Raw genomic sequence first — 20,320 nt, forward strand, 5'->3', positions numbered from 1 at the left:
TATTTTCTTTCACTCTATGAAAACTTTCATATACTGCACTGAACAAAATCATGACGTTATTTTGAGCAGCACACATGTAAATAAAGGCCCAAACAAAAACAAAAATCGATAACAGTTTCAGTTCCTGTAATAAAATTTAACTTTAACTTAAATTAAAAACGGTGTCCTGAAGAGGCTTATGCAAAAATGATGCCATTTTTCCATTGAGCTTATTGCAACAGGAAACACATTTTGTCCTCCAGGTCGGTTGTAGGCTAATCACGGTTTGGCTTCACAACCCCCACAAATTCCAAAAGATGTGAAATTGAACAGTCAAAGCCAGGGCGTGTGTTGCAAGTGGGCTAGCTACTTGGACAAACCGAAGGCTCCTAATGCCATATGACAAGAGAATCTTCTCCTGATTCCAAACCAGCATTTGCTCACTGGCCCAAGTGCTCATCAACGCTAAGAGGTTCCATGTGAAAACTTTTGAACATGATCAAAAAGATCAGCATCAGATGCAAGCGTTGTTGTGCGCTTTCAGCTCTCTTTTCCCTCTCAATCCATTTTAATAGCTTTACCCTCGGGATGCATTAGTGCCTGTCAGTGGCTTATTTTCTCTTGATTGTGTTATTTATATTCTACACGGAAGACAGAAGTTGGGTAGAGTTGCATTGAAAGTAGCAAGAGGGGTTTAATGTAAAAAGCTGATGCCTATACATGAAAGCACCTTTGCAAATATCTCCTTCACGAAAAGCAAAGCTTTTCCCCCACCATTGCTGTTATATATATTTTGGATATATATATATATTTTTTGGGAGAAAATATGAATGACTTATGTACAATTTCAATCCGTATTTACCAGTACACAGAAGCTGCCTGGTTACTTGCAACCTAATTGCAGGGAAAAAAAAAAGATTACTGAGGCAGTTTATTTGAATAGAAAATAAATAATTGTACAGATGCATGAACCAAAAACAATAATAAATAACTGCTACTAAATTTTTAAAGTCTCCCTAAGTTGAAAGTAATATGTTAAGGGAATTTTACCATTACATTCAACCACAGGAAAATAAACTTGCAAAAGTAAACTTTTGGGAAAATCTGCCTGTCGTGGAGTGGCAAAAGTAGCACAGTGGTATTGTAAATGCCTGAGGGAGGACCACACTGGAGCGTACCAACTCGGCGGGGGTGACTAATTTTAGGTCACACTAATTTTAAATCCTTGCTTTACAGAAATACATAGTTTGTGTTCGAGTTTAGTTTATTCTACCGAACAGATAATACAAGGTGTTTGTTTTGTGTTTCCAACTCATTTCGTATTCTAACCGGCCACGACTCTTCCTCAGTCCTCTCCCTTTCCGGACATTCATTGCAGTCGCCCAGCTGAGAGCAAAAAGCAGCTCCAACCTCTCAGCTGCTCGCAGTCTCTCCGGTCTTTTAACAAGACAGGCTGACTGCCTTGGAACTTTTTCTAGTTTCCTCCCCCTCTCTTCTATCCCCCCCTCCCCCAAGAAAGATGTCCTAACTCGGGGAGAAGACGAACCTCTGCTGGCCAGGTAGTCATGACATCTCATCTTGTGTGCGTGCGAGTGGGTCCTCTTGCAGGATTTCGTCATTTGTTAGGAGTGACAACATCGTTGGTGCAAAGTTGTGTGTCTATTGATACAGCAGTTATTCCTAAGCAAAGCGTTTATGTTAGGTCCATGAATGAACTGTAATTACAGTTACGCGCGTGCGTGGGTGCATGCATGAACAACCTGTTGCTGCATGTGTAAAGTCTGCATTGCATTTGTGTGTGGTCACAATCAAGCTAAGCTTTATGTGCGTCACACACGCACGCACACAAACCTAGTTAACTACTGTGCTGTAGCAATAACACTACTAAGGCCCAACAAGCAGGAATGTATCACAAAATAGTAACCTTGAGGATGGTACAACTAGGACTAAAATGTTATGCAACCTGAGATCCATGTACTAATACACTCTTTGTTCTCACTAGTAAGGCAATTCAGTGTACTAGTATACATAATGCACTAGTTGAACAACTGTCTAATCTTTTTCCTCTACTAGTACACCCTTTGCCCTAAAGTACAAGCACACAATGAAACCTTACGGGTAGTAGCAACAACATGCTTCTAGTTATTTAGTAAATTCCTGTGAATAAGTCAACTAGGATGCAAAGGTTGTCTGACTATGCGACATTCGACAATTATAAGAGTTAAGCTCGAGTGCTTCACTAGTAGCGTGCAGGGGTCAACCAGTGCAGGTTTGCCTCAGTAGCAACTTACAACGTGAAGTTGTCCGAGGCTACCGGTATGCCAAAGTTGTCTTACTTGAGTGCAAAAATGTGCACACACAAACACACACGTTGGCTTCATTCTGTGACAAGGATGAGTCGTTTCTACTCCAGCAAGGAGATTTTCTTTTGTGTGGACGTGTGCAATTAAGCGCTAGAAAAACAATTTGCCGCATTGTTTATTTCAAAGCACTTTGTGAAGTCAGTGTGAGGATGGTCACAAAGGCCTGAGGTCCAAATCAAAATTATGACTTGTTTAAAAACAAAAGAAGAATCAAAGTACTGATTAACAACTGGTAAATAAGAGCCGTATGTCATAAAACCTTCATTAACTGTACGGGCAAGGTTTTAAGTTAAAACGATCACGTGTGTTTAAAAAAAAAAAAAAACTTGCAAGTCAAGGTACTACCGCACATAAATACAAGAAAATTCAAAATTGTCATGGAATTGGGATTGTCGTGCAGTTGAGGCGTTTGTCTCACTGTGAGACATTTTGCAAGCACGTTGATAATGACCTTAAACTGATGACTGGAGCATTTCCGTTGCTCGCGTCGCCTCGGAAGTGGCCCTGTTTTGCCCATATGTGTTCATGTGGCATGGTGGTTTGTTTGATCCATGTGGACACGGTCAATAAAGAAACTGGTTTAGCACCGGGGCACCCTAATGGGAAATACCTGGATGTGGAGCAGTTACACTCTTTCAAAAAAAAAAAAAAAAAAGCTGACGCCAGTGAAAGATGTAATCATCATCTTGTCACAGGAGATTATAACGGTTGGCTTTGTGGAAAACTCCCGTACGTTGTTTAGGGATGTTTAGCAGCAGCGCTGAGAAAGCATTTTTGCCAGTTTTCACAATAATATACAGCTCCTGTTTGTATTTCCTAATTCCTTGTATCATTTCACTTTGCAAACGGATGTTGCAAGCATTTTTGTGCAAGCGTTTTGAATGCGGGGTTCCTACGGATGCTTTGTGATTTTTGAAAATGCATTTTTAAGCTTGAAACATTGAACAAAAACATTTTATGCTTTACATTTTTTTATTATGTGCCATGTGATATGCTATGAGTTCTCACCTGTAAGTGACGGACAGGCTTTCATTATTTCAAATTCCCGTGGCGTCTCTTTTGCCATCACTGGTACATTATTGTCGATGAACACACTAAAATAAACACAGAGGGGGGGAAAAAAACGTTAGTCCTTCAGATCAGTTCAACAAAAAATGTGTTTGGTATGTAGAGTGGCTATAAGAAGTCTACACACCCCTATGGGTTTATTCAGTAAACAATAAGATAAATGATTTCAAATGAGTTTGACCATGAATGTGACCTTTAACCTGTAGAAAAGAAACCGCCAGCACACAACCTGCTGCTATTTACAGTGACTCGGATTAACTCATAAATAAAATCCAGCTGTTCTTGGTTTGACGGTTGTGGTTTGGGTCACATTTGGTTAGACTAAAAGGAACAACAATGCATCAAAGCAAAAGCCATTTTTATCTTGTAGAGGAACAGGAATCTATTTTATGACACTTAAAATGGAAATAGCCTTCACATCCGCTAACCAAATCCCGAGCTGGACTGTGTTTACGAATTAGTCGTTCTGCCGTTAGACTTCTTGCCCTTTAGCTTATAGGATCTTTGCAAAAATCCAAATAATTGTTACATAATTTGATCATTGTCAAGATTGATAGCTGGCCTTGACATCAAGGAAAAATTGTAGCGAGCTTGAGCTGTCTTTTTGTTCTATGACTTTCAAGGGCCATTCAAATGCAGTGGTTTCACTTTGAGTGCAAAAAAGGAAGCAGCACAAAGTACCAAGGGCGCAGGTTCTCACTCAAGTTTGTCTGTCGGGGTTGCAGCTGCATGCCGAGCGAGGCCCTGACACATTCCGTGTACAATTCACTCAATACACACACACGCACACACACACATAACGTGAGTCTGAGTCTGGCTATATTCCTGTTTTTCGCAGCAAGCGTGTCATCTAGCTCTCTGTTCCCCTCACACTGACACTCTTTCATGCCTGCGCTGGCTTGAGGCGAAAGCGACCAGAGAAGAGTTTGTTCTCGGTGCCTTGCGTCTATTTGTCCTCACGCTACTCTCCATTTCAGAAGCGTTCTTCTTCCTGCGTGACCCGCAGTCATAACTACAAACAGTGAAACTCGAACCTATGTGGCTGCGGGGACGCTGGGAACAAACACCACCCTCCTGGCTCTTCTTCTTGTGTTTGTTGCACTAGGGGTGTGGATATGCCCTCCTCGTTAACATGATAGATTTGCCAGCCTAAAAACAGAGAAGAAAAGAGGCATTCTTAAGTACAGCCAGAAAAGCCCCCCGGCCCTAAAAATACTCTGAAAGATGTTCCACTGATATTTTGTCCGCTCGTTGACATAAAAATAAAACATGTTTCAACTCAGATTTGTCCACATTAATAAAAAATATCTGAAAATTTTCACTCCCACGCCAGGGAAATTTTGACAGTCCGTGGCTCCATCGCCAACTAGTGGCCTGACATGCACACTGCAGCAGCTACAGCCATTTTTATTTTAGTTTTACCACTGCCTACATTGTCCATCACGGAAATTTTGACAGTCGGTGGCTCCATCGCCAACTAGTGGCCTGACATGCACACTGCAGCATATACAGCCATTTTTATTTTAGTTTTACCACTGCCTACATTGTCCATCACGGAAATTTCGACAGTTGGTGGCTCCATCGCCAACTAGTGGCCTGGCATGCACTCTGCAGCAATTACAGTTTTTTTTTTTTTCATTTTACAACTGCCTGTCGTTACTATTGTTGTGTAAGTAGCGATAAGGCGTGTTCATAAAACAAGTCGAGGTTAGCTAATGTGTTATGATAAGTGCGTGGTTTCTGTTGATTGTCCTAATTTACTCATCAGCCATCACAAGGCGGAATTGTGTGTTTGTGTATTCAACACTGGCGCTGGTTTGAGCAGCCGCTCCAAATTAAAGCCTCTATTGTGAGGCACTCAGTTTAATTACACACAGTGTACATTTAGAACCTGTTCTCCTTTACCGGTTATGCAATTTGTTTTGTGCGCTGCTTCTACACACTTAGCCCAAAAAAACTTTCCCCTCATACAAAGCCAGCATTTAATATGTGACAATCTGCCCTGACGCAAGATCTGACTTGAGAGAAAGAGTTCAAACTTGATGATCCTGCTTTGAATGACGGCGCGGTGGGGACATGTGGCTTGCCACGGTTTGGTTGGGGTTTGCATGATGGCAGGTTTTCCATACACCTGCAGGTGTTTTGCAAACAATTGCAACTGCTGAGCGCACCAAACAAAAGCAGATTAAATCAGAGATCGACAAAGCACAGTGTTTACAAAATGAATACATTTAAGAACGTGTTTCTTTTTAACTACCACCAACACAACCAAATTGAGGTCAAAACAAAATAACCAACTTCCTGTGACTTTTCGAGAATGGCTTCTTGGGACTTTTTGACAAATAGACAAAAATCGGAATGTCCCTTATGAAATGCCCAAAACGACCCAAATACGGCAACTTCATAACAAAATGGCCAACTTCCTGTATCTTTCCGAAGATGGGTTCTTGACACCTTTTTTGTGGGTTTACTCATGATAGACCGACACGTTGGTAAGTGAAACTAGCTTCGAAGACAATTTTTTTTTCTTAAGCACATCTGGCTTGTTCTTCTCACGATGGCGTGCAGTCAGAAGGTCCTTGGCCGAGCCCCCTCGCAAATGAATGAATGGGGCGGTGGAATGTCGCTCATGGGGTTTTTCTTCCCCAAACACGTTTCGCTTAACATAACCGTAACATACGCGTCAGATTATGTAACCAACTGTGATATTTTGATTTTTTTTTTCCAAAGATAGCTTTTACAGCGGGCGCCGGCTAGTGTGTAAAACGTACCCCCTGATGTATTTAGGGGCTCCAGCTAGTGTTTACGCAACTGAACAGACCCTGTCGGGTAATGACGGAAACCACAGGCAGGAGGGGGCTGGGCCAATTAGCGAGCGGCTACCTGGTTTGACGGAGAGTCCAGGCATGTGGGGGTCACCGCGGTCGGGGGCCCCTCGTACCTTCTCGCACTCAAAGTGAAACACCTGATCTCACGCCCGTCAAGCACGTCAGGCTTCAGTTTGAATAAGAGACAGAGGTCACGACCCCCCAAATACATTACGCACCGCATAGAGGGCCTTGTGTTGTGTTTGCAGCTAACTTGCCACTTGGCGAACTGTTCTGGTTGCATGCAAGAAATGTTGCGTTTTCATTGTTGTGCTGTTTTGCCTTTGGTTGCCATGGTGACAGAAATGCACCTTGGAGGATGAGACTTATTTTTGAATTTTTTTAGTATAGTACATACCGTCTTCCGAATGCTCCTACCACAAAGGAAAACCACATCCTTTCTCTGCACGGGAAAGCGTTCCCATTTTTGCTCTCTTTGTACTCGCTCCGCATTGAGAAGTGCACGGGGACTATTAAAAGGTTGATTCTTAAGCACGCCATTGATCAACTGACAAGTAAAAATGATCCAGGCTTCATTGTTTGACCGCTTATGAAGATGGAGTGAGTGTTCCGGGGCCAGTGTTCCCCCCGCGTGGATACTAGGGGTGATGGTCCAAGGCTTTGGTGGTATGTCTTGACCTCTTGAGGAACCATCTTTATGACCCGTACTGGCGAGTGGGGTGGCTCTGAGTTCACTCTGAATGGATGGTCCACCCCGCCGACTTGGAACGAAAATAATGGATCCAAACAGACCCACTTGTGCCCAAAACTTTCCCTTTTTGATGCTCATATTTTGATTCCATGACAACAGCCAACAGTGTGTTGCCATTGGATTCTCTGTCAGAATTTAGACAGAAGAAACGCATAAACATGCTTTTATGGGCAGTAAGTGTCTTAACGCATGTCTCACATTCCAGTAACTGTCTAGCTCACATTCCGGTGAGCATCTAGTACGTTCTGGAGCACGTTACGATAGCGTTCGAGTACATTGCGCAGTCAATTGTCATATTTTTGCTGAAAATGTTGGTTGAGTTCAATTTTGCATTTGAAAGCTCTAAAGTCCTTGATTAGTCTATACTGGTGTATTTGTTTTTTTTCTCACTGGCTCCAGCCACCGATCAAAGTCTCGACACCAGACGCTCTCTGCACAAGTATGCAGCAGTAGGTCGCCCTCGTCGCCCCAAATCCGTGTCTATTCATCCGCCTGCACAAGTCGCAGCTCAGGCAAGGAGCCACATTATTGCAGCTGCCCTTTCCAGTGCCCTCCCCGGTGGTCACTGGCTATTATGAGCCAAGAGCCGCCCGTCTGCACTCTTGCCCGGCCGGCGTTGGCAAATCTGACTGGAATTACGGCTCGATTTGAAGAGGCCAAATTGAATCTGGAACGATGTAGCGGTAGATTTGTTCCCATTTAGTGATGAAGCTTCCCGTCGGTTTAGCGCTAATCTAATGTGATGTAACGGCGAGCGGCTCTGACATCCTTTTGCAAAGCCAGACAAGAAATCAAACGTAATTCGATTTATTAGGTAACCCGAGTTATAAACTTAGACGAGACGGACATGAACAAACAGCTTATTGGGTCAGTGTGAATGCTTACAACAGCTCTTGTTTATATCTTTTGTAACGTGCGGTTGGGTTACTTAGAAAACCGACTTTTGAATATTGCGCTTGTGGCTTCGCTTGTCTGCCAACCGTATTTCTTCGCAACACGACGGATCAAATGAGAGCATTTGTTAACCTCCTGCCAAGGCCCAAAACCAAAGCCAAATGGTGGTTTCGATGCCTCTTTCCTCGCGTAGCTGTAGGAGGCTGAGTACTACGATGTTATTCCCGCAGTTGCGGTTGAGAATGTTCCACTCCAGTCCTGTAGATGGCAGCTGTCTACGTCACATGAGACTGACAAAGAAGAATGTTTTGGCGGATATCTGATTTTTGATTCAGTACTAATATTTCACATTAGACGAGAGAGTGAGGCTTCAGTGTAATCGGGAGAGAAGCGTTTCATTGAGAGCTGATATGATCTGTCGACACCCGAGTCTGGGCCCGCGACACTTCTTTCACCGTTGGGCTCTGGTTTCTCCATCATGCTGAGCCGCTTCATTAAGTAAGCATGGCTCGGGGCTTCTGGTTCGTACTCTGCCCTCTCCCATGACCCCCCCGCTTGCCAGTCACTACACACACAAAGTTAGCTTAAAGACACGCATGGCATGTCCAGTCGCACAATAGGAAAAAAAACTCCTGCACGTAAACGCCACGCTCCCCGACTCCCTCGCTCAAACTAAAACCTTGCCCATTACTCAATGTCAGTCCTAATCAACCTAAGTAATCGCACACCGATCAACAAGAACATTCCCGTTCTTTACTCCAAACAAGAAGGCTAACACGGGCCCTCTATTCCTGCGAGAGGCCCGGCTGTGCTCCACTGACTTTGCTGGATAAATGCAGCTAATGGGAGTCATATGCCGGCAGTTGGTTTAGCCCTCGCCAAACTAAAACATCTTGAGTGTAGTCACGGGGTTGAGAGAGATGACATGGAAAGTAACGCACGCTGGTATGAAATTTGCGTGCGGAATATCCAATCGCGCAAAGGCGTGTTATATAAAAGTGCGGCGACCTCCACCTACTAACATGTAAGCACATGTTACACAGGCGGGCCTGCAAAAGCCATCAGCCCTCTGTGTGCCGCTTCCCGAAAAGCAGTTGATTGGGGGTGCTGCCAAGAAGCCTGCTCTCTAATTGGATGTTTGGCGGTCAGCGAATGAGGGAGGGAATCCCTGGTCCTAAGTCACCGCAGCTATTCCTGACAACCTAGCTTTACATTCACTTGGGGGATCATAGGTATACATAAAGATTTACCTTAAAAATCAACCCAGCCCAGATGAGTAGAAAATACCTCAAATAAGCCAAATGTCACGAGGACCTCTTAGGGGGTTAACCTCTTATCCAGCCACTACCGTCTGCATGCAGCCGCAATTTGCGCATAAAACAACCACACTCCCATATAAACCTCCTTCGACCGCATCTTCAGCCGTGCCGCCTTCACCCGGGATTAACCGAATGATTCCGCCATGTTTGTTTCGCCACATGTTTTTGGCTGAGGAAGCACTTTGTGTTTACGTTAGCTTTTAGCTTGAGAAAGTACTCATTTGGTTGCTAAATAAAGTTTTTTTTAATGAACGGAAAAATCTGGATGCGTGTTGTGGCAAAAGATGAGGCACTTGTGGCTGCAGGCATGGCGAAAACATCCCATGATGTCGGAAGAATAATGTTCATAGCTGCACTAGGAGACCTCCAGGGGGACCAGAAGAACCCATGCCAGCCACCTAGTTAAACACATGTTGTCTTTTCCTTGACTTTGTCACCTGTCCATATAACATACTGTACGCTCTGTTTTACTGCTCGACCAGACATGCAATCGGGCCCGTTCCCTTAAAATAAAAAAAAGAAAGAAAAAGTACCTACTTAAAATTGCATAAAACTACCCAGCCTGTCATGCAAAGAAACATTGCTAGTCAAATAGCCGACAGCACGGAGCGCTTTATTTAGCTGCATTAGTCACATGCTAACTTTTATTGTTTTTGCCAAAGAGTCAATGCGATTGTTTGTTTATTTGTATGCATTAGGAAACCAATCTCTGGCAAGTAAAATAGAGATTGAAATTGTGTTTGGCCTGTTAGTCTATACCCAGTTGTTTTAACTTTATTAGCTGCTTCCATCTACAGGACTGGAGTGGAACAACACTCTTATTCGCCTTCAAGGGTTTTATAATTATAGCCTAGAATAGTTTTACATACCAATATTTACTGTAATTCCGACTTTAGAACTATGTTTGTGTCATTCTGTTAGTTCAGTTGTTGGAGCAAAAGTTCGTCATAAATCGAGCCTACCGGGTGGTCTTTCTCATCAGCCGAACCGGTAAAATATGTGCGACATTGGTGTCAAGACATGGATTGAAAAATGTTGCTCATACCCGCTTTGTGTTGTCCATTATCTCCCGGGCCATCATGGTTGTGGGTTGTTTTTCTCGCAGTACAGAACACCCGCGTAGTGATAGCATAACACCGTCCAAGCCACTGTACAGACGTCAAACAATCATAAAAGAACTGTCAGCATTTGTCTTTTGTGAAATTCTGTTCTCACAGAGAGTGTCTCAAGTGCCGGGGGGGGGGGCTCCTACCAGCTCTTTGGCTTAGATGGGAGCTGCCAGCTGACCGACAGACAGACTGCCCGTCCCCGGACCTTTCACCCAAGATGGCTACCCGTGACCTCTTCCTCATGCTCCTCTGCCCAATGAGGCTTGTGAGTGCTGCGTTACCATGGTGATCATCTTCTCCAAAAGCCTGGAAAAGAAGAAGGGTGTCAATGATGTAAGGCCCAAGAGCAGCGAACGACGGCCGGTAAGAGACGACTTTTAAACCCAAACCTCCATTAGGAAGCCGTTTTCTACACTTTTTTTTTTTTAATTTGTTTTTTTGTTTGTTGTTGTGGTAGTGATAACCTCAGTGTGAGTCACTGTAATTTTCCGTTGCATTTTCTCTTTTGTCCCTCGTGTGCAAAAGAAGCCACCACCCTGTTGCAAGCGAGTGATCACAAGGCAGGCGTGTGCAGGCAAACCTTCCTCTACGCACGCCACAAGCTCAACTTCAGTACTGGACTTAGTTAATAACAGCAAAATATTCACAGGATCTTAAGTGATGGATCGTTTCACACTCGGCATTTTCCTTTGATTAAACATGCATTTATTTACATAATGACAGCCCGTTGAGCGATGTGTCAGCCATTATTCTATATGTAAACTAAACAATGACCTTAGTGTATCCCCCACACACCTTTGTTGATCATCATGAATAATGTCGCTTTTGTAGGTTGAATCAATATTTTGCACGATTTTAGTCAAATAGCCATTCATCCATTTTTCCACTATATTTGACCTCAGCTAGTTGCAGGTCACATTTACGTACATCACTCAAACTTTTAGATTATCGGACGATGACCAATCCAGGATGTACCGCAGCTGCTGCAAGTCAGCTCAGCTGGTATAGGCTCCAGCTCACTCGTGAAACCAAATAAGAACAAGCGCAATAGAAAATGGAAGTTTTATTATCATTGGCGTGTCACGATTTTATGGCCGAGTCACATTGATTTTACGGTACGGTATAGAATTTCCACAGCGTTTATAACTCTGAGTGAGACGTGTAGCAGAGGCCAATGGTTTGGACGGCAATGCTATACTTTTTGCATCCTTTCCGATGAGACACACTTGACTTCAGACTGTGCTTCTTCAAGATGTCGTACTGTATACACAGAGGGATGAAATAAACGGTTATGCTTTTGCATACTTTCACTTTGCTGAATCTTTTGGGTTTCTTTTCAGCGTGAGCGCCACACCATGAGCAGAGGGACGACCCTCTTCTCTTGTGGAACTGCTGGTAAGTTCTCCATTTTTTTTTTTTTTTTTACTCTTCAAGTCCAAAAAATGTACTCTCATTCAAAGATTGCAGCAGTTAACATCGCTTGTATGACAATTAAGATTTTTTTTTTTTTTTTAAATGAGATGTGTCAAGAACCTTTGCTCTCGCGCTTATAATTGAAAGTGAATATATGAAATATAAACAATGGTTAACTTGTTACACTTTTATGACAGTTAATGGGTGTCTTGGACTGCATGGAGTGTCATCAGAGTTAAAGTAGACAATAGTTAAAAGATAAAATATTACTTATGGGATGTCGTTGGATCTTTGGACTTGATCATCCTTAAAAAGAAACTAGTAATACATTTTTATTTTTTGTTACTATTATTAAAAAATTCTTCTTTAAAATTCTTAATGGTTCTAAAATTTCTTAAAAATGTCAAATACAGTATTGCTCATCTTTAGTGAAGTGGCCTTTAAAAAAGCTCATTGAATGTCTAACATTTGGTTGTCTTAAACCACTTTTGCATTATTTCCTGTGAGAAATATCGTTTTGAGCGATATGTTAAATCTTTGAGGCCCCGCTGTATTTGGCTTTCACTTCCTCTCTTCAAGGCAACGTCTCGTGATCAGCGTGCACCTGCTCCACGTTACAACGCACATTACATGCTTTCACGGGAGGTTTACAACAATACACTTCCTTCAATAAAAATGCTCGTCTACTTCTTCTTGGCCGGTGTTGACATTTAAAGGAGTCTCCTCAGTTCAGGCGTCACGAGCCACTTTTGAAGTCGTCTCTTTTGTTGAGTTGTTTTCATGACATTCCTGCCAGGTCGCAGCCGTGTTTAAATGGATCGCCCAAAAGGAAGCATTTACAATGTTGGAGAACATGATCCAAAATGGACAGAGTTAGGGAAAGAAGAGACATCTCGCCACTGAAGACCAGTGGTTCTCAATCTTGTAAACTTTGTGTATGAGGCCACAGGAATTTATGAAGGCAAAATAGAATGCAGTACTTGGCTGTCACCAACAGGGGCGCTGTTGGGCCATTGTTAGCTAGCTTGCAATCAACAGAAGTAAACTTGAATCCCACAGTGGGTTAAGTCAATGTTAGATATGTTTTTTCTTGGCTGAGAGTTGGCGTTTGCTATTTTTGCAGAGGCAGACAGATGGCTGAACCCAGGACGAAGCTTTCACTCAGGTCCCAGTCTGGAGAGCCTGTGGGATGCTGTGCCCGAGCCGGGTGCCCGCCCCTGGCCCAATGAACCTGGCGCTGCCATCACCAGCCTGATCGGAGATCTTAGCCTGGGTGACACCGCCTTGACCATAGACCGCCCCTCCGCCCCCGCCGCTTTGCACTACACCACTGTCGCCACGGGCCAAGCGCCCACGGCGCCCCCCAGCAAGCGCCAGTGCCGCTCTCTGTCCTTGTCGGATGAATTCGGCGGCTTTCGCTCATCGTGGAGGCCTCAGGGCTCCCGAGTGTGGACGTCAGTGGAGAAGCGAAGGTGCTACAGCGGGGGGAGCGTCCGCGCCGGCGGGGGGTTCTCCGCCGCTCACTGCTCAGCCATGCAGCGAAGCTCCAGCTTCAGTTTTCCTTCTCACGCCACCATCCCCACTGACGGACCTTTAGACCTGCCCTTCTTCAGCCAGCGACTGCCGACCCACCCTCACTTCACTGCCTGCCCCGTGTCTCCCACCACTCCTTCCTCACGAGACCCGCAGTCCTACCGCGGCCCCCTGCTCCGTCCTCTCTCCCTCTCCCACGAGCAGATCAGCCTGCCCGAACTCCAGAGGGAAGAAGCTTCGGAGGCCAGCTCGCCGGATTCCACCCCGGAAATGGGACGGCGGTCCGGCCAGAGGGGCGACGGGAAAGGCTGCCTGTCTCGGAGCAGGTCGCAGCCCTGCGTGCTCAACGACAAAAAGATCGGGATGAAGCGGCGGAGACCCGAGGACGCCCAGGAGCAGAGGCCCTCTCTGGACCTGGCAAAGATGACTCAGGTGAGCCGGGATAGGCCGACACGAAAAACATTTGCCGAGGTTTGGTGGAGAAACTATACCCGCAGCGGGTTGGATTTGCACTACATTGTTTAGGTGACAGGGTCAGGGTTCAAATCTGCATGCTCTTCCCGTGCTTACATTCCCACACCCCAAAAGCACATGTTAGCTTCACTCAAGACAATAAATCAGACACGTCCAAACTTTTTTTTACTGGGGTCCACATCCAGAAAAACTGGAACAAACATGGGGCTACACTTTAGCTTCTGTTTATGAAACATGCAAAAACACAATTTAGTCAGCCTGTTCACAACAACCCGAACATCTGAAATCTTGTGTTAAGTATCGAAGGGAGGGAGTGGCGCTTACTCACGAAACATGCCTCGTGTTCAGTCATGCCGCCGCCTAACGCCACATGCTCCGAAAGGACCGGGCTCAGGTTAACATTTCATCAAGTCTGTTGGGTAAACCTAAAAGGTCGGGCCCCCCTCCAAGTCCATTTGCTTTTTCACTGCGACTCCCGCCCTCGTCATTCCATGCACCAATCTGGCTTTTATCACAGCGGCTAAATAAAAAGAGAAGCAAAGACGCACTATACCATTAAGCTAATTGCTAAACAACGTCTGCAAGTGGCTATTTCGACATATGAGCCATCGTACATTTTTTTGCTTTGACTTGAGAGCGCAGACTTGAGATACGCGCGCGATACAGCGGCACTTCGGCAAATTGTGAATAATTCTTCAGACTTTAAGCTCTTCATCGCCACTGTCCTTCTTACTGGAATTCCGTCTGTAGTCCGTAATAGAAAGGGGCATCATCTTATTCCAGCTCCCTCCCTTTTCCTTTTTCCTAAAGATTTGTGTCACCCTCAGGACTAACCGAGCAAGAGTTGGCCGCACGGTGTTTCCTCAAATCATGCCAGCTGCCGGGCGGGGAACTAGCAGAACCGCCATGACACGCACGCGCTCGTCACATTGACGTTACCTCGGCTCGCAGGAATGCTCCTGCGTCACGTAGTAGGCCCGTGCTTTCAACGTACGGACGCGTTGACGTTAATGATTATTTTGTTTTTTTTTACACACATGGTTATTTGGGACATTTTGAGGACTTTACAAGTAAAGGTTTGAGGAAAAACTGATGTCAATGTTTCGGCTTGTCTTTTTGTCTAAATGTCAATAGGAAGCTCAACATTTGGACTTTGACTGAACCGAGCAGCCAAACCCTGCCATAAGAGTCCCGTTGACGTCCACTGGTAGATTAACAAGGCGCTCGCTCATTTTACTAACACACTATCTGTTAAGATTTGGTTTTTACTACCTCTGTCATGGACTTTATAGGCGTTGATGAAAAATGACTTGCTTAAAAAGGTGTAATAGAGTACACCACGGGAAAGAACTAATAAAATAAAATCTAAATATTTTGAGAAAAAAAGTCTAATTATAAAAAAAAAAAAAGTGGTAATCTGCAAAGGAAATTTTTTTTTATCAAAATGCAAAAATGTGCTTTAACATATTCTCAGGACATTACTACTGTGAATTCATTTTCATAAGAACAAAACCAGAACAAAACAAAACCGTATTCTTGCAGCAAACCCCTTTTTTCTGCTTACATTAAAATTCATTTCTTCTCCCAAGCGTTATGTAAATCTCTTCTTTTGTAGACACGCCCGTGTGAGAAAAAGAATTTGGAAAAAGGGACTGTGACCAGCCATAATCTTTCTTATGAGCTCAAAGTTTGCGCGGGTGGCATAGTCGTCGTCTCGCAAATATCTCGCAACGTCAAAGGGTTCGTCGTTGCCGAACTTTGCGGATATTTGTGCGTGTGTGCGCAACAAGGTTGAGAAGGGTCAGAGGCATAACAAGTCCCCAGTGTGTGCCGTCAGCGCAACTCGCAGTAACGTGGCCTTTAGTTTCCTGCCGCGCGTCAATGACAGACAATTCCGACATGCTAATCGCCAATCGCTCCACCAAAGGTATTTACGCACGACAACTGCACATAACAAATTCCTTGAATAATTTTCCTTCCGCCTAGGCCGGCCGGCTGCTGTGTTTTTTCGTCCGACTGTGGAAAATCGTCTATCATCACAAAGTATGTGTTGGATTGAACTACAAGGCGGTCGGTCGCCATGTTGACAAAATAGTACGAGTCAGCTCTGCTCATTATTTTGCTATCAAAATCATTTTGGTTTTGTCTTTTCTAAACAAAATACTGGAACCCATTGCTCCATTAATACGCCCCCCTCTTGCCCCGGCACAGCTCTCCATTCCTGACATGGTGAGCATAGCTGAGCAGCAACGTGGGAACGCGATGGTGACGTGACGCGACTCGCCTCGCACAGGCGTTATCTCATTAAATAACAACCCATGGCGTGTAACGCTTATCCGCACGGCATCCTCGGTAGAGTGCGGATGAATGATTGATGCCGTGTCGACGGCTTGGCTGGGATGAGTGCAAGATTCTTTCCTTTTTTGTTTTACACTCAAGAGTCTTGCTTGTGCTTTTTTGCTGACCTCATTTCAAGACACAAATTCATTGAGCTGCTTTCAATTGGCCTCTATTGAGATTTCTTTGCCCTTTTGTTTTCGTGCCTTGATAACTTCTTTTTTATGGCAGTATTAGCAGCACACTTTGATAGTAGCACAATGAATCCATGTTTAGCATTGTGTGACGTAAGCTAACTTAACCCCATTTTGGTGACTTTTGATCCAGGACTGGCAGTTCTTACTCACATTTACACGAACGCAGAATATCGAATAAATGACCAAAGATTTAACTCTTACTTACACTCGCTGAATCTACAGACGACCGTGGCCCATTTGAGAATCGAGCGCAAAACGTTTTTTTCCCCAGAACAAATGTGCTTTTGTAAGAAGCTTGTTTAACAGCTTGAAATTGACTAGCGTGGCTTAAGCATGTGAGACGAGACATCATGATTGCATCCACGTGTGCAATAATCTTAAGTGCCGCCTTTCCGTATGGCGGTGCTATGAAAAGCCCGTCACACTAGCGAAACGTAACCCTGCTTTGGAGCGGACCCTCCCAAATCGCTAGCGGTCCTCGGTGGCTTTCATGGAAAGCACATAGTGACAAAGAAACCCCCCTCCTCTGCCGGGATAATTAGTAGTCAAGTAATCCTAAGGGCCCGGAATATAGAAAGGGCGTAGAAATCCCCCTTTCTCCATTCCGGAGACAGCCAAGGCAAAGCCTCCCCCTCCTCTCGTTATCACCTGAAGTATTCGCTTTTGTTTGCGAGTGAACTAGCGAGAGACTCCCGGTGCATGGCAACAGGGAAGTTGTCTGTCCCCCAAGTGGGGAAAAAAAACAAAAAGTTCCTTTCTATTCATCTGTGTGCTTCCAAACATCTGCTGCTCTACAGATCATTAACCCTCTTGTTGCTCAGCACTACTGTTTTCTGATAAAGTTACAACTTCATCTGTGTCACGTATTGCCTTGTTGGTGAGGAATTACAAAGAAACCTCATAAAATTACAAACACAGATAAATAGAAAGGTCAAGTGATGAAAAACGAAAGAAAAGTCTTGCCAGCGAGTTGCCTTGACATTGGAGAAACCGGTACCCGTACTGATTTAATTCCGGTACTTAAGTACAATCCAGAGTCTGTGTTTTATTTTTATTTTGTTATGTAATAGTTATAAAGTATTATATTTGATCAAATATAATATTTTATACGATACATATTTTTTATTTTTATTTTTAAGTCCCCAAGATATCAATCGACGCCTCAACTTGTTCTATTTACATCTTTGTACATGGTGTCATTCATCAAGTAATTGGAAAAAGTAACAAGCCGATTTTGAAAAATGAAGTGCAAAGAACCGTGAAAACTAATCAGGAAACAAATATTCAAGTACCAATATGTTTTGTTTTTCCCCAGCAACTCCAGACTTTCCAGAGCTTGAGTTGCCCCGGCTTCTCCTTTTTCGATAATTGCCAATCCAGCCTGCCCCCGTCGAGCCAACGGCAATCAGAATTCACCGCCGTTTCCGAGCTGGGACTGGAACCGCGGCAGGAGGCGACAAAGGACGGCGAAGATTCGTCCGAAGAGGAACTAGACAGCGATTCGGCGTGTAGCGTGGGCTCGAGATCCGGCTCGCCCCGGGGTCAAGTCGCCCTCTGGGAGGGCGACCGCGATTCAACCAGGGACATTTTCCAACTCGGGGGAGAGCTGGACCTCGAGCAGATTGAGAGGAACTGAAGCGGATCTTCGGGCCGACGACGAGCGGAAGGCTTAAAGAACGTCTCGACTCGGTTGAAAGGTAAAGACGGACAAAAGATGCGGAGGACTCGTTTGTCTTGAACATTTGGACTATTTTGGAACTTTGTTTTTGCTCAGGAGTGTGAAAATGAGGGGTTAGTAGTCTTAAAAAAAAAAAAGAAAAAATGGATCCACCACTGTCTTCCCGTCTGGTGAGCTTTCTGGCTTAGCATCTTTTTCCTGAAACTCCAAAATGGCCGCAGGGACGATGACGTGTGCAACGACACACGCAACTCTGACTTTGCTGAATGTAGGCTCAATAAGCTTTAAGACACGGGCTGCGTTTACATGGACGCTCACATTTTGATAACCGACCTATTATGGATCCGATTGGTAGCACAGAGAAGTTGGACGGTTCTGGTCGTCCATGTAAACAGCCACGGACTTCCTTCCTCCTCAGTCCCCATTTTGTAGTTTCTTTGTATGCAAATTGTATATTTGAATTCAACTCTTAAATGATTAGTTCTGATATCAATGTTTATTTTTCTATTTCTCCGTTCTTTTTTTTAAAACGGAACTGTACGTAATGAAGAGTGAGAGCGTGAGGAGGGGAGGTTCTCGAACGTGGAAATAAATCTCCATTCGCCAACGATTGTCTCGTTTCATTTCCTCGCCTGAATCAAAGGGACGAGACCGTGTTTTGCCTATCGGGAATGAAGAAGAAACACGAGAAGGGCGAAGGTGACGCTGACAAATTGAGTGACATCGGATGATTGGAAAACGCTTCAGGTTTTTGAAAAGTCTCAATCCGCAAGAACAAAGCGAAGGAGTTTGGAGATTGTTTTTTCCGACATGAGGTGGAAAACTCCCCGGCTGCACAACAGTGTTTATATCCCAAAACAGGAAGTCCCAGAGCAGCGGCGGCCTTTCCTTCGACGACGGGCCTCGGAGGAAGGTGAACTCCGACATCTGTTCACAAATACTGTCGTCACCTTAACGAGGAAATAATTAGCGGCGACGAGATCTTTCACACGCAATCTACAGTAAAAATCCCCCTTTACTGTCAATTTTGTTAAGTGGATATAAAGTCTACACCAGCTGTACAAATGCCAAGATTTTCCACAACTTCCATCAATGGCTGTGCAGTCACCATCTTAAAAGTCAGTAGAGCACGCAAGCGTGCACGCAGACACAAACACTCACACACACACGCGCACATTTCCTCTGTGACAGGAAATGAGCAAGCCAGCGTGCTAATATCCGAGGCAAAACGACTATAAATAGGGAGCATTGTAGCAAGCCAACGCAGACAGGAAAGGCTATGTTACACAAATCAATGGCGGTCTGGACGGACGGACGGCCTTGATTACACGCCAGCAAACAATGTCTGTGTTTTCAAAGCAAACGCTTTTTTCGCTTTGTCAGCAAAAAAAAAAAAAAGAAAAAACGAGGTCAAAATGGTGACGTGGTTTTGTGTCTGGCGGTTGCTGCCTGGCATCGCAATAATGAGCTTCGTCGGATCATTTAGGGAATTAGAAGGGGCAAGTTGAGTACAATCAAATACAATACAATACAAATCACATACTCCATTGTGCGTCTTTTTTGTTTTGGCTACAAAGTACACACGCGTGGTTCTCATTTTCACAGATGACTGTTTTCAAGCGTTTACACGGAAACAGTAAGTGGCCTTTTTCAACAACTTCCACATATTTTCAAAAGTTTTCCACCTCCAAATTGTGGTCGCTGTGATACAGAAGGGCCAAAATGGCCATTTTTTTTATCCCTCCGTTTCAAATGAAAACTCCATCAATCATTTAAAACGAGAGATGGGGAAACTCGATTTCGACAGTCAACTATTTATGAGTGGAAGAGACATTTTCGAAAAAATCTCACGGAGTCAGTGGAGTCGAGGACAAACGCGAGTGACATAAAACGCTCGGATGGATGATTCAAATGTTTTTCGAAGGGGAACATTGTGAGCTTCTCAGTCGCAGTGAAGGACAGCTGGCCGGTCCCTCCTGATCTCCGTGTACGCACGTAGTAGGTGCTAATGCGCTCTTGGACACTTTGCGCCGACGGACAGGTGGCCGGCAGTGTCGCATGTCACTGATTGACTATTCCCCACTCCAAGTTGACAGAGTGCAACCCGACACTTTGTCACCATGGCTTCCCGTGAATGCCATTCCCTCCCCTCCGGCGCCATATGATTTACATCCCTTTAAATGTGCCCTAATGCCGGCTTTTGTTCCGTGCCAGCCGCCCCGAGAGTGGGAAACCTCGGGCCCACGCAGTATGAGGGGACATTTGCATGACAACAATGGAGGAAAAGCGTCAAAACGATCACATGGACTTCAGTCGGCCGCGAGGGCGAGCGCTGTGGAAAAAGGATTACGTTCAAAATGGAACGGGTTGATTTGCA

The 20,320-nt window shown here is 44.6% G+C and overlaps 1 protein-coding gene and 1 long non-coding RNA gene across 2 annotated transcripts; one reads left to right on the forward strand and one right to left on the reverse strand.

Annotated features, from left to right (window-relative positions):
• The first annotated feature begins 1,379 nt into the window (after positions 1–1,379).
• On the forward strand, positions 1,380–18,550 carry LOC133157868 (protein FAM53B-like). Its single transcript, XM_061284481.1, has 5 exons — positions 1,380–1,538; positions 10,420–10,674; positions 11,652–11,706; positions 12,848–13,689; positions 17,581–18,550. Exons 2-5 carry the CDS (start codon positions 10,594–10,596, stop codon positions 17,899–17,901), a joined length of 1,299 nt encoding a protein of 432 aa, XP_061140465.1. The 5' UTR covers positions 1,380–1,538; positions 10,420–10,593; the 3' UTR covers positions 17,902–18,550.
• Positions 3,004–10,351, reverse strand: LOC133157870 (uncharacterized). Its single transcript, XR_009715096.1, has 3 exons — positions 10,248–10,351; positions 4,445–4,559; positions 3,004–3,436 (listed from the first exon to the last, which is right to left on the reverse strand). It is a non-coding gene; the product is annotated as an uncharacterized LOC133157870 (long non-coding RNA).
• Positions 18,551–20,320: the final 1,770 nt, after the last annotated feature.

This window comes from Syngnathus typhle, linkage group LG8, assembly GCF_033458585.1.
Source record: "Syngnathus typhle isolate RoL2023-S1 ecotype Sweden linkage group LG8, RoL_Styp_1.0, whole genome shotgun sequence".
NCBI lineage: Eukaryota > Metazoa > Chordata > Actinopteri > Syngnathiformes > Syngnathidae > Syngnathus > Syngnathus typhle.

Excerpts from the sequence above, each read along its gene's own strand:
- LOC133157868 (XM_061284481.1), top strand. The coding sequence starts at position 10,594 with ATGGTGATCATCTTCTCCAAAAGCCTGGAAAAGAAGAAGGGTGTCAAT. Across the intron at positions 10,675-11,651 it reads AGAGCAGCGAACGACGGCCG|CGTGAGCGCCACACCATGAG; the intron begins GTAAGAGACGAC and ends GTTTCTTTTCAG. Across the intron at positions 11,707-12,847 it reads CTTCTCTTGTGGAACTGCTG|AGGCAGACAGATGGCTGAAC; the intron begins GTAAGTTCTCCA and ends CTATTTTTGCAG.